Source organism: Pangasianodon hypophthalmus, chromosome 29, assembly GCF_027358585.1.
Source record: "Pangasianodon hypophthalmus isolate fPanHyp1 chromosome 29, fPanHyp1.pri, whole genome shotgun sequence".
NCBI lineage: Eukaryota > Metazoa > Chordata > Actinopteri > Siluriformes > Pangasiidae > Pangasianodon > Pangasianodon hypophthalmus.
Genome location: NC_069738.1, coordinates 4,202,328 through 4,215,994, shown reverse-complemented (window position 1 = coordinate 4,215,994; position 13,667 = coordinate 4,202,328). Strand labels below are relative to the sequence as shown.

The 13,667-nt window shown below is 40.9% G+C and overlaps 1 protein-coding gene across 2 annotated transcripts; it reads right to left on the bottom strand.

Annotated features, from left to right (window-relative positions):
- Nucleotides 1-3,619: 3,619 nt before the first annotated feature.
- On the bottom strand, nucleotides 3,620-13,140 carry si:ch211-106h11.1 (volume-regulated anion channel subunit LRRC8D). Of its 2 annotated transcripts, XM_053231403.1 has the most exons (7): nucleotides 12,952-13,140; nucleotides 10,164-11,057; nucleotides 9,821-10,071; nucleotides 7,837-8,214; nucleotides 5,043-7,442; nucleotides 4,764-4,844; nucleotides 3,620-4,592 (listed from the first exon to the last, which is right to left on the bottom strand). In XM_053231403.1, exons 2-5 carry the CDS (start codon nucleotides 11,052-11,054, stop codon nucleotides 6,329-6,331), a joined length of 2,634 nt encoding a protein of 877 aa, XP_053087378.1. In that variant the 5' UTR covers nucleotides 11,055-11,057; nucleotides 12,952-13,140; the 3' UTR covers nucleotides 3,620-4,592; nucleotides 4,764-4,844; nucleotides 5,043-6,328. The 2 variants fall into 2 exon arrangements, with proteins under 2 accessions (XP_053087378.1, XP_026782826.3); XM_026927025.3 differs by having other exon boundaries at nucleotides 4,764-7,442.
- Between the last annotated feature and the right edge of the window lie 527 nt (nucleotides 13,141-13,667).

Here is a 13,667-nt window from a genome sequence, read left to right as displayed (position 1 = left end):
TGTACATTGGAGCACACATCATCTTCATCCTGATGGTTGAAGAAATGAAATGAAATTGAATAACACTGTGACACAATAAACCTTCTGGAGAAAGTTACAGTCACTGCAGAGACATGGGTTTGGGACGGACCGGGTCATCAGAACAGCACCGTTCACGGTGACGCAGCACTTCATCGACATCCTGGACCTTCTTCTGCAACCAGAACATACGCAAGAACATGTGAAGCAGCCCTACTTCCCTACAAGAAGGTTTCGGTGTGTGTAGCTGCGCTCTCTAACTGTTCTGACCTTTTTTTATCCCGCTGAATTCTCAAATCAGAACCAGAAGGTGTTGATTAATTTTCTATAACAGCACAGCTCTGAAGGTACAGTACTGTGCAGAAGACTTAGGCATGTGTAAAGAAATGCTGTAGAGCAAAGACGCCTTCAAAAATAATGAAATTAAATGTTTCTACATTTTAAAAAAATACTATAAAGAGTAAACAGTAATAAATGAAACAAAGTCAATATTTGGTGTGACGATCCTTCGCTTTAAAAAAAAAAAAATAGTAGTCTCAGGCACAATGTGACATACATCTAAAAATTCTTCAGAAACATGCTGTGTCCAGATGAAATATGAAATATTCTCCCATATATATATATATATATATATATATATATAAACCAGGTTGATGGAGAGTGATGTCACAAACCCAAACACCTTTAGCTCAGTGTATCACATTGCCATAGACTCACAGATGGTGGCCTTCTCAAGGTCTTCAGGACGCAGAAGAAGGGCCTGGTTCCTCTGTCTCATCACTTTTGCTCTGCCTCCTTTTCCTCTCTCTTAAGGAACGAAAGGCTCGGTTTTTTTCCATTTTCCTGAATTCTGAAGGATCCTTAAGTGAGAGACAGTATGCACTTCAGGATCACATTCACAGTAATCATAAATTCATCAAAATAATTAACTCGAGAAAATCATAAACTCTTGAACTTTGATTCCCCCCTTTACCATGTACTCAAGTCTGTGTTGGTTTCTGTTTCATTTCTGTCTCCACCCGTTTCATGAGTGTGTCTTGATTGTGTTCATCTACTTTGTGTTTAGATCCTGATTAGTTTGTCTGTTTATACCCTCCTGTGTCTTTGAGTCATTTGTAAAGTCTCAGCATTTTTTAATCTGCATTACTAAGCTTTGTTTATTGTCTTGTTTCTTGCCTTGTTCCATGTTTTCTGGTTTTGACCTTGCTACATGCTATAGATTTTGATACTGATTTGTGGAAAGCCCCAAATAAACCTACACGCAGATTGTATGCACTTGCATCCTGCTTCTCACCGCACATTACAAGAGATGCGAGAGACTTGGGGCATGCATGCTCTCAGCCAAAGTCTTATCCCTTATTATTATCATTTTTACTGCTACAGTAAAGAAGCTGTGGCATGAATTAATAGAATTTTTTATCATCATTATTAAACAAAAAAAAAAATATGGTAAACTCTAGGGCTGCAACAAGTAATCAATAATGATGATTCTGAAAGATGACTGACGAGTATTTTCAGAAGTCTATTGTTTTATAACATAAGAGTGCATAAGCCTCTATTTCTGGGTAGAATGTAAAGAACACAAAATAAGACTGATGGATTTCACTTACAACATAAAGGCTTCTTGCTTAGATAACAAGACGCTAAGCAGAGCTATTAGAGCAAATGAAAAAAAACCCAAAGTTGTCATGTTTTAAAAGCAAAGTGGTCATAGTGGTGTTTCATGTTACCACTTTGGATTTGGGCCATAGACTCTGAAAAGATGAGAATTTGACTTAGGGAACATAAATGTGTCTCTTCAGTGTTGCATGGAGATCTAGGGCAGTGCCTTTGGACTGTGGATAGTGGTGCATAATTATAAAAAAGGAGAGACCAGAGGGTGTTTTCCAATTATTAAGAATCACACTCCTCGGCCTTCTAGGAAAAGTATAAACCAGAGTTTTGGAGAAGAGACTCCATATGACACCTATGATTCAGGAGGAACCGCACAGGTTCAGCCCAGGCCATGGAACAATGGACCAGTTCCTTCCTCTTGCACAGCTTTGTGAGGAGTCAAGGGAGAATGCTATTCCAGTCTACAAGTGTTTTGTGAATTACGAGGAGGCTTATAATTGTGTGCTTCAACATATGTTGTGGGAGATATGGGTTATCTGGGACTCTAGTTTGTGCAGTTTGGTCTCTGTATAAGTGCAGTGAGCTAGTTCTGTCTGTATTCTTGATGTCAAGTTGAAATCGTTTAACGTGGGTGTCAGACTCTGTCAAGAGCATGTCTTAGCTCCACTCCTGTTTGTGCTTTCATGGACAGGATATTGAGGTTAGAGAGGTTTCCAGTATGAGACAGGCTAGGGGTAACATCCCTGTTATATGCGGATGATGTTCACCCGGCACCATCGGAAATGGACCTTCAGACATGCACTTGAGTGTTTCGCTGCTGAGTGTGAGGCAGCTGGGATGAAAATCAGCGAGTCGGACAGAAAAGTATGGGACGCTTTCTTCAAGTGAGGGAAGCGGCCTTGCCCCTGGCAGAGGAGTTTAAATATCTTGGGATCTTATTCACAAGTGATCTTATACACATCCTCACCTATGGTCACGAGCTGTGGGTAGTGGCTAAAGGAATAAGGTTGCAAACACAGGCGGTGTAAATAAGCTTGCTCTCTGTGATTGTGTGAGGTGCCTTACAATCCTGTAGAGCCTTAGAATAGAGCCACTGCTCCTCCTCTGAATCGAGAGAAAACAGTTCAGGAGACTCAGAATGATTTTGCCTGGTTGGCTACCGCTAGAGCTGTTTTAGGAATATCCGACTGGTGGAGATCCCGGAGCAGACCCAGGACCGCTGGCGAGATTCTCACAGTTGTCCTGGGAACGTCTGGGGATCCCACAGGAAAAGCTGGTATCTGTGGCTGGGGAATATAGAAGCCTGGACTGTCCTACTCAGCCTGTTGCCACTGCGACCGCACCAGGAAAACCTTTCCAAACATCCTACAGCTTTTGCCTCCACTAATCCCGTGCGTCATTTGAACCAGGTCTGGTGTACTGTGATTAGTGCAATAGTCCTACTAAGCACATCTTTCATATCCTAATCTCTTGCATACTACACCTTAATCCTGTACCCACATTTTACACTGCTGATGCTGATGATTAGGATGATTATGCACTTCAAGATAACATTCAGAGTAATAATAAATTCATCAAAATAATAAACTCAAGAAAATCATAAACTGTTATACATTAAATTTGGAAATTCAAGTGTGAAAAACAATAAAGTTGACACAGAAAGGTGAATAAAAATGGAGTGACTGACCATCCAGAAGGCTGCCATTCCAAACGCTTATACACACCATTCTGCTTTCTGTCCTTACATTTCATCTTTATTATCTTCTGCACAGACACACAGAGAGAGAGAGAGAGAGAGAGAGAGAGAGAATGTTGAGAATTCAATAACACTTGTTTGTTTAATCATTTGAATTATACATAAAATGCATTACTGATTTTAAATAGAATTACTGTTAAATACAAACACATTTCATATTAAGCTCACTGGATACAAAAGAGATCTCAGTGACTTTGACCTTGGCATGGTTGTTGGTACCAGATGTTTTGAATATTTCCCAAAACTGCTAAACTCCTTGGATTTTCACACACAACAGTCTCTAGAGTTGTGCTGCTTGAGTCTACCTTGTTCATGATTTTAATGATTTTGCAGTAAAATAATTAAATATGACTTCATAACTTGGACCTAAGCTGCTAGTGTGTTTTTGAGATGTAAACACACACACGTCCTCACTTCATTACATTGTTATCTACTTTGTTTATCCACCTCCTACTGCCTCAGACTCACTTTACTTGCACAATCTTAGAAAAAAAAAATGCTAAATAAAAACCTTTCTTTTGTTTGCATGTTTCCTGGTGGAACTAAGAAGTACCAAGTTCTTTCTTTACGTTCACACTAGGCTATGATAGAGCTTCCCTAAACAGCTTTACCTTAAAGCACTGACACTGAAATCTTCTTTCATAGATGTTAAATAAACAAAATAACACAAAAAATGTGAAAATAACATATACAGTCAGTGGAGGTGTGTGGCAGATGTGGCTTAATCACAGGTACGAGCTCCAATGCACTTTCTTTATTTGTATAATATGATTTCCTTCACAAATGAAAATAGGCTTTCACTTTCAGTATCTAGGGTATGTCTTTCTGTTTATGTTACCTGATACTAGTAACACTTATTAATAAACATTATCAACCATTCAATCCTTAACGTCCTCACACTGAACACTAAAATACAATTATAGAATATTACTTTAGCAAGTCAAGCCAGTCAGTTTCTTTATTACAGGAGTAAGGATAAAAACTCTTCAAATGTAGTAATGTAAAATAGACATTGTTCTTGATCTCTTGCCTGGTTGAGATCCTCAGGTACCAGATTGTGGTCTCGGAGCTGGTTGAGATAAAAGAGCGGTTCGTCCATGCCATAGGACATCTCTGTCTTCTTGCAGTGAAAAAAACAAATCAGCTCCTCTTGTGGTACAAGATCTAACAGAATATCCACTCAGCTGCTGTTCATCTCTCTACTCTGTACAACAAAGCAACATTTTTACATGTTATTAAAGGTACAATAATATAATATAATAATATAAGTGCATATGCAAAAAAAAAAAAAAAAAGCATTACAGAAAGGTGTTTCACCAACTAACTAATGAATTAATGTTTTTTCAAATCATTTCTTCTTAATATCAGACTCTACCTTTGTGGCGTTGACTGAGGATTTGTTGTGGTCGAGAAGATCTGAAAGAGAGATCTCTACGTAACGTCACTGAAAGTTAACCTGTGGGAGAAAAAGGATGAAATTTGTGTACCAAGCCACAGCTTGGTTTTGTGTAGAAAGCCAAATGTAAATACAAAACAAAAGGAATTTTACTCACAATAAAATATAATTTCTCTAATAGAGTTAGGAGAATAAAGTGAAGTGCAATATAGATTAGAATAGAATAGAATAAAATAGAAAAGAAAATACTGAAAATACCTTGATCTCAAAGAGGACTGCATGGCGTTGTCCAAACTCTAGAGACTGTTGTGTGTGAAAATCAGCAGTGAGACCAGCCCATCTAGTACCAACATCCATGCCACGGTTAAAATCACTAAGATCACATTTGTTCCCAATTCTGATGTTTGACGTGAACATTGACTGAAGCGCTTGACGTGTATCTGCATGATTTTTATGTATTGTGCTGCTGCCACATGATTGGCTGACTGGATAATCGCATGAATGTGCAGGTATACAGGTGTTCCTAATAAAGTGGACAGTGAGTCTAGTATGCACGTGAAGAAACAATGAAAAAACAAAGGTTAGTCAAATGTTATTCTTTTAATTGTAAGTTAAATTACGGAGTTACAAATGTATGACCTTAAATAATACATATATTATAATATACTGACAATTTAAAACCACTGTAAATATAAAATGCGGCTTTACTGTAGAACAAAAACAAGAACATTCTCTCCTGCTATTCAGCCATAACTGTGCACACATAACACATACGTAAACAGACAGTATTCAGCGGGGGAGTAAACCTCAGGCTTTCACACGATATGATACGATTTGGATTCATAAGGCAATGATTTGATATTTGGCGATATCACTGAATGTGCTCCTATAGGATATGATACGATTTAGTAGCCTTTGATTTGATATGTAACTGACTACTGTTGGCCTACGGGGTTGGCCTACTGTTAGTTTGTGAATGATGATGATGTATAGAAGGACTATTTTAAAACTATTAGAGATACAGGCAAATCACTTTGCTAGCCTCTTAGCCTATATTATTTTTTAAACATCAGTTTTCATGCAGTTGTCTGTCCATTGTGACATTGCTGTGCTTAGCTAAAGTTAGGTTGATAATATTTTATTTTTGATAACATTTTATTTTTAGTACAACTTTGTGAGTGAGTGATTTAAGACATTCAGATAAATATAGGTTTATAATATGCAGTGTTAAATAACTAACTGTTTTCTACTGATTTTAAATAATAAAATAATAAAGTTAATAAAACTGTTCTTAAAATGGTTAAATAATTGTGATCAGTAATCATGATTTTAATACTGAGCTAAATATTTGTGGTTATTATTTTAGCCCTGTTTGATCCTAAACTTGGGATACTTATTCATCGTAAGAATGTGCAAAGGAGTCTGTATGGAGTCTGAAACTGTTGCATTCTTCTAGCAAATTCAGGCTATAAAGTTGTTGCCTAAAAAAACATACATTGATGTTCTCAACATCAAATAGAAAGCATTTTCAGATCTCTTCTCAACTATATCCGTGATTCCACAGAGGAGAGAAAGCTCCACTGGGCGGCGGAGAAGGCAGGGAATATATCTGAACAAGGGCGGGAATTAGCTTCGGAAGAAGCACAAGATGGCTGCTGGAGGAAGTCCCTGATGTGACTTGGCAAAGTGTGAAGCAGCCACCTCTCCACCAGCAAACCACCTCCACGAAGCCCTGAGCAGCAACCAAGCTCAATGGGCAGTTCCTCAAGGTTGTTTCCTTGTACATCCAGCTTGGAAAGGTGCTTCAAAGAGCCCAATCCCATGTTCAGGGATCCTAGGGAGTTGTTGGCCAAATTTAGAATGCGCAACTCCTTGCAGTTGGCAAAAAGCGCCTCTGGAAGCCTCTCAAGCCTGTTCCTGCTCAGATCAAGCTCACTAAGGAGAGTGAGTGCCCCCACTTCAGCAGGCAGTTCCTCAAGAAGGTTCCCAGCCAGCAGGAGGCGCCGGAGTCGATGGATTGTGAAAAGAGCTGGTGGAAGACTCCGCAGCTCATTGTGTGCCAAGTCCAAGAGCTCCAAGGCCCGGAGGACTCCCACACTGGTAGGAATTGCCAGAATGCGGTTGTGGGCCAATCGTAGGCAGGAAAGACGCCTCAGATGCTGCAGTCCGAGCAGTTCCTCCAATGTCCTCAGGCTGTTGTGCTGCAGGTCCAAACTGCGCAATCCTGTTAGTGCTAGCAAAGCAGAAGGCAATCTCTCGAGCTGGCATCCCTGCAGCTCCAGTTCAGTCAATCCCACCAGCCGTCGCAGTCCTGTTAGCACCAACAGCCTGGCACCTTCGTTGTGGATCTCCAAATGCACCAAGCTGCCTGCAACCTCGCTCAGCTCTGACGGGATTCTCTGGAGCGTGCCACGCAATGCTAGGACCCGAAGGTGGCGCAGATAGCGTAGGCTGCCCATTGCCCAGCCACGGCTGATAGTGCCCTCACTGGCCACTCGTCCACTCAGGTGGAGCTCCTGCAGGCTGCGCAATGAGTACACCCAGCCAGGGATCTCTGCAGCTTGGGTGAAGGTGAGGTGCAGAGACTCCAGACGCTCCTGGAGGACCGTAAGTGCACCAGACTCCACAGTGGCTGAGCAGTGGTACAAATGAAGCTCCCTGTGGAAAGAAAGTGTTAGTTTGGCTTTCATTAAAACAAAAACAATGAAAATAGACCTGAAAAATTAACTTTCCTGATCTATTATCTACATTAGACATTCTGTGAACACAGGCTATGACATGGCTTTCAAAAACCATCCGATGCTCTGGGATTCTCCAACCAAACAGTGTGTAACTAAGGGCGTTTTCACACTTGGCTCAAATACATGACCTGTACTTGTCATGGGGTTCCGTTTGGCTGAAGCAAGCCCCAGACCACCATTTTCAAGAGAACTAGGGATTGGTTCCATGGACCACTCCTGGGCTCAAAAAAACAGCAAATGGCCCAGGGTCTGGAAAGAAATTCAAGTGTGACCTGCAAAAACAACCTGTAGATTACCCTTCAAACCATCACCTCAGGGCAGTCATATTGGAGATCTGTGCTGTTAGCTTAGCATCTCCAATTAACTCCAGCTTCAGCACTTCCAGCTGGCTCAGGGTGAAGAGTGCAGGAGGGAGATGTGGAACTGCCACCAGCTGCAGCAGAGAGCGCCCCTTGTGATCAGAGGTTATCATTGAGCGCAGACGGGCAGCGTTCCAGCGACGCTCCAAGTTCTCCTCCATGAGCCGAGTCTCACTGACAGGAGACAGGAAAACTGAGAGACGCTGAGCCAGCAAGGGGTCGTACTGATCCGTCATGTGTAACAAGAAGGCCAGGTCATTACACAGGTCTGGTACGTCCAACATGGAACCTATTTCATGCAGATGCTGGAACGAGTATTGTCTCAGAGACCTGGGAATGAGACAGAGACCTGCTGAAAATGTCAGAAAGCTGTTCATGAGTTCTATGGGAAGAAGTGCTACTGAGCAACAGAGCCTATGACAGTTCTTATTAATGTAAAGAATGTTAATGGCAGCACCACAGGAACCTTTTCAGGTACCCAGTCATTTTTTTAGGTAATCTGTAGCAGATTCTCTGCTCCTAGTTGCTCACTAGCACCACTTCTATTGATGCTCTAGAGAACCAAAGAAAATTTGGTCATCAGTCTGAATCTAATAAGAGAGTAGCAGGTGTTTTGTTAAAAGATACACTAATCACATCTACTCACGTTGTTAGCATTCATCTCCATGCTTGACTGTAAGCTTGGAAGGAAAGATAAACAAATGAGTTAGTATCATTCAGCAGATCAACTAATGGATAAGAACTAAGCCAGTTTTCCCCATCCACTTTTAGCTTCTGAATCAAATTTAAACTGTGTGTTTTATTTATTTATTTTTTTGGTTATTCAGAGCAAAATTGGCTGTGCTGTCTGGGTGGGAGGGGCATACTCTCTCTCTCCCCTGTCAGTCACAAGTACAATAATCAATCAGCATGTTTATGAGCTCATGTATGCAAAGGAGGGCAGATAGCACTTTCCACTGAGTGTGTTATGCTGTAATTTGACGTACTATGAGGAGCAGTAAAAAAAAGTGGTTGGCTGGCTTCACATGTCTTGGAGGAAGCACATGTTAGCCTTCACCCTCCCCAGGTGGAAGCTTTCATATGATAGCGGAGAGCTGGCTGGTGGGTGGGAATTGGCAGGTGACCAAATTGGGAAGAAAATGGGGAAAATGGAAAAAAATGACTACATAGAGACAACTAGGAATGACATTTTAGATGACAGAGAGCTTTCATTTACAAAGAGAGATAAAGGTAAGAAGATACTTGGCTATACACTGTCCTCCAGAATTATGGGCACCAGTCATAAAAATGAGAATAAATGATTGTATAAAAAATTATGTACAATAATTTAAATCCTTCCTACACTAATAGGAGGAACTATTTATCGTTGTTCTAGCAAAACATAATTCTTATTAGATTATTTTTCTAAAATAGTAATATTTTCTCTCATAAAGATATGTGCCAAAATATTCCCTAAGGAATATTTTTAATTAATGCAAATTGTCATTCTTGAAAACAAATTCCACCCAAAAATATTAATTTATAAATATACAAAATGTTATATTATTTTTAATTTGCTTTCAGTCCCCAAGAACTTTGTTGTTGCCTGTGTTTCCCCAAAGTATGCATATATCCATAATTTTGAATCCAGTGTTATTTTTATAGGTTAATTTTTGCTCAATTTCATGAAAAGAACCAATTATTTTGGAAGCCAGTGTATAATCCTGTAACATTTCTTGCTGCTTAGTTTTAAAATGGTGTCCTATTTTTCAGTTTCTTCCAGAATATAATTACATCAGGACCCATGAACTACAGCACAGAAGGATACACAAGTAACAGTGCTGACCAGGATCAGTTTCCCCAATTTTCATCCAAATAATGACAATTATATAGTTAAAAGTGACCTGATCCCAGATCTGTACTCTTACTCTTGATAAACTATAGCTCACAAGCGTACTTGTGGAAAATCCAGAAAAGGGTGTAGATGCCCAGCAGGCCATAAAGGCCCACGAGACAGATGTAGGCTTTCATCAGCTTGCGCAGGACAGATGATAGCAGGTGGCTGCACTGGAAGGTATGGTATCCTGTTAAAGCATGGGAATGGGGCTGGCAGATGTAAGTAAAAGAGATGGAGCCCAGTAGAGGTGTGGTGTAGCTCACAATCACAATGAACTTCAGCACTTTGAACACAGTCTGAGCTGTGTACACCTGAGAGAAAGAAGACAGAGGACCCAGGATTATCATTATCAAACAACCAAGGCAGAATGATATATAACTGGTATTCCAAACCTTCTATTGACCTTGTAAATGATATTAGAGCTCTCGCAGTGTGCCCGGAACCTGCGGACTCTCTCAAACAGAGCTCTGGCCTGTTCTCCGTCACTCCGGTCCAGCGAGGGCCCGGTGCTAGAACCTTCTGGAAGAACAGTAGCTGCCTTATGCAGGGAAGCAGGTTCTAGGATCGAGAGAGAGGACAATGTGGAGCAGTGAGACATATTGGATGGACATGGAGAAGGCTGGGCCGAGGTACTATCCGTCCTGGCCAACAGGGGGCTGTCAGTTCCCGAGTCAAGGCTAGACTGTCGGGTAAAGAGTTTAGGAGTGTGTGGCACTTGGGTCCTTATCACTTTGTCCTCATCGGAAGGGCGACTGTGATGTGCTCTGTCCAGCTTGGCAGCATGGGAAAGTGCCCTGGAGGTCCAGGGTGACTCACAGCACTTGGCAAGAATGGTTAAAAAGTGCTCAATGCGGGCAGAGGTGAGTGGGAAGTGGAACCAGAAGGAACCACTAGCCAGCAGGAGCAACGACTGCAGTAAGGTGACATAGGGCAGGAAACGCGAGAACCATGGCAGAGCCTCGTGGTAGCACACGGTGCTCACATAGACATACTGCTGGTAGTCAAGGTCAGTCCGAATGCCTTTAGCCAGACTCCTAGATATGGGGACACTTGATGCAGTATGAGGTGTGACAGGATCCGAGGGAATTCCAAAAGAAGTGCTGGAGTTGCTTGAGGTGGAAAGTATGGGGACACACACCACCCCGTCTCGTGAGAGTAACAGAGTCCCAGCCAGGATTGACACCATGAGCATGAGGAGCACCAGATAGTCCATGAAGACCTCCCACCATGGCTTCAGCAGCTTATAGTGACCCTGTCTCTCAGTAACAGACCAGAGCTCTGACAGAGTGAACATCACCTTCACAGAGGGAGTGAGAGAAAAGAGATTAAACAACAGCTTTCATAAACAGTGATCATTAAAATCCCAGGGAACACAGTGTAAATATTAAAAACATTAAACATCTGGAAAATTTGGAATAAAAAGAGAGAATATGATGAAACACTCATCCAACACCAGCTCAACCTGCTGATCAAATATAGAGTTATAGCAGTAGGCTATGCTCCCTAGGTTAGCTTTCACTCACTTACTTTTCACCCACTAGGCTAGCTTTTACTCACTAGGTTAGCTTTCACTCTCTAGGTTATCTAGCTTTCACTTGTGGGGTTAACTTTTGCTTGTTAGGTTAGCTTTCATTAGTGAGGTTAGCTTTCATTTGCTAGGTTAGCTTTCACTTGTGAGGTTAGCTTTCACTTGTGAGGTTAGCTTTCATTTGTGAGGTTAACATTCTTTCACTTGTGAGGTTAGATCTTATTTCTGAGGTTAACTTTCACTTGTGAGGTTAGACTTTACTGGCTAGGCTGCTCAGAAGAGACATTTCAAGCAGGAACTAAGTGATTAAGAAGTGATATCAGCTTTGTGATTGGTCAGAGTAATACATACACTTTACCCAAGATTATTGTTGTTGTTGTTATTATTATTATTATTATTTATTAATTTTGATATTCAAACCCGTTCTCCTGTAACATGCTGGAAAATGGGAAAAACAGGATGTGAGGGTGTATGTCAGCAATGCATCTATGTATCATCATGAAACTTGATAGGTATCTTCAGGATCATGCCCTGAATGTACCCAAGAAGTTTTGTGACTGTGCCACCTTATGGTCCTTATATCATTTGACCTTATATCATTTGAAGAGTTTGTGATAAATTCACAGTTCACTTTTCCTATAATTCCCTGGAGTATGCAGAGGTGAACACACACCAACATCTGAAATTCAAGTGTACTTCCTGTTGACCATGTGGGATTTTGTTATAAACTGTTTTTTGCTACTCCTCCTACAAATTTTCTCCAGTCATCACCAAATTTGGAACACATCATCTTCAGTGTAAGCCTCACAAAAATTATCAAAAGGATTTTGATTATTCCAAACGATTTGTCCATAATGGGCCAACAAATCTGATGGCGAAGCCCGCCGAGCAGGAATTGAGGCTATATCTCAGCAAAAACTTTGCGCACTGACACAAAACTTGGTAGGCATCTTCAGGACCATGACCCTGAGGCTAATGCAAAAAATTTCATGCCCATTCCACCTACTCGTCAAAAGTTACAATAACATGCCAAAAATGCTTACACATCTAACTGCCATTTTTGCTACTCCTCCTCCAAATTTTGTCCAATCTTCACCAAATCTGGCTCACATCATCTTGACACATGTCTAACAATGCTACAGCAATGCCACCCTGATGCCCATTTGTTCATCTAGATCTTTCCTCCTACAGTCAGAGAATTCCACCACTGTCTGTGGTCAAATCATACACATCATGAATGAAACTACAAATCACTCTTGAATCTCTTTGCCTAATGTTATGGCTCTGCTTTGATGTGATTGTTCAGTCAACAACTGTGGCAGGTCTGTGAATGTGTGGCTCACAAAGTCTGGGTGCTTGGCCCCCGAAAAAGCTGCTTGCAGCTTTAATTATTATTATTATTATTATTATTATTATTATTATTAGTAGTAGTAGTAGTGGTAGTAGGAAGAGCGGGAGGATTAGGAGGATACTGTAGCCTTGAATTATATATACTTTAATGTTACAAGCATTATATTATTATTATTATTATTATTATTATTATACATTTTACATATTTCACCAAAATAAACCGTAATATTTTTACGATTTTTACGATATTCTCAATTGTTTCTTAGATTTTTAAAAACACACATATACAAAATATATATATATATTTACTTACTGCTAGGAAAGTGAGAAACTTAGTTGTCCGGCATGAACAGCTTTAGGCGCTTACACAGAATCACAAAATGAATGACATGGGCCGAATCCCAAATAGCACCCTACCCCCTAGAAAGGCGCACTATGGAGTATAAAATAGCAGCTTGTAGTGCACTATGTCTCAAACATGAAACCCCAGACAGTATGACACCGCGTATATAACGCAGTAACTAGTCATGTAGTGCACTCGAGTGGAGTGTATTGGACCTGTACCCCTGCAGTAGTGCACTTAGACAGAGAATAGGGAGCCGTTTGGGACAGGGCCGTTAAACAGCCGGGGCCGGCGCAGTCCGGTTCGCTCGGGTCAGAGTGAGAAGCGTCTGCACACTTTTTAGTATGGTAGTGTGCAAGTTTGGGCGTTGTCATGGCGACTCGCAAGCACGCGACCGATCCTCGCGTACTGTTTCAGGCGTACTAGTTAGTAGACTAGCACGCGGGTTTGGAATGTAGCCAACGAGAGCAGGCGCCCCCTCCCCGTCCCCCCCCAAAAAGGGTGCACGTGCTTCTGAGAGTCTCTTTGAGGTTGCCATGGCAATGAGGTAAAAGCCGTTAACAATGCTGTTATTCACAAACAGTTTCGGGAAAGTTATATATTTATTTATTTACAAAATGCAACTTAATATATATATTTTTTACTTATAACTTTTAATTCAAATAAACAAAGTACGCTGTATTTGC

Coding starts and splice junctions, on each gene's coding strand:
- si:ch211-106h11.1 (XM_026927025.3), bottom strand. CDS start 11,054: ATGTTCACTCTGTCAGAGCTCTGGTCTGTTACTGAGAGACAGGGTCAC. Junction 10,072..10,163: donor GCTCTAATATCATTTACAAG/GTCAATAGAAGG, acceptor TCTTTCTCTCAG/GTGTACACAGCTCAGACTGT. Junction 7,443..7,836: donor TCCAATATGACTGCCCTGAG/GTGATGGTTTGA, acceptor TTCTTTCCACAG/GGAGCTTCATTTGTACCACT.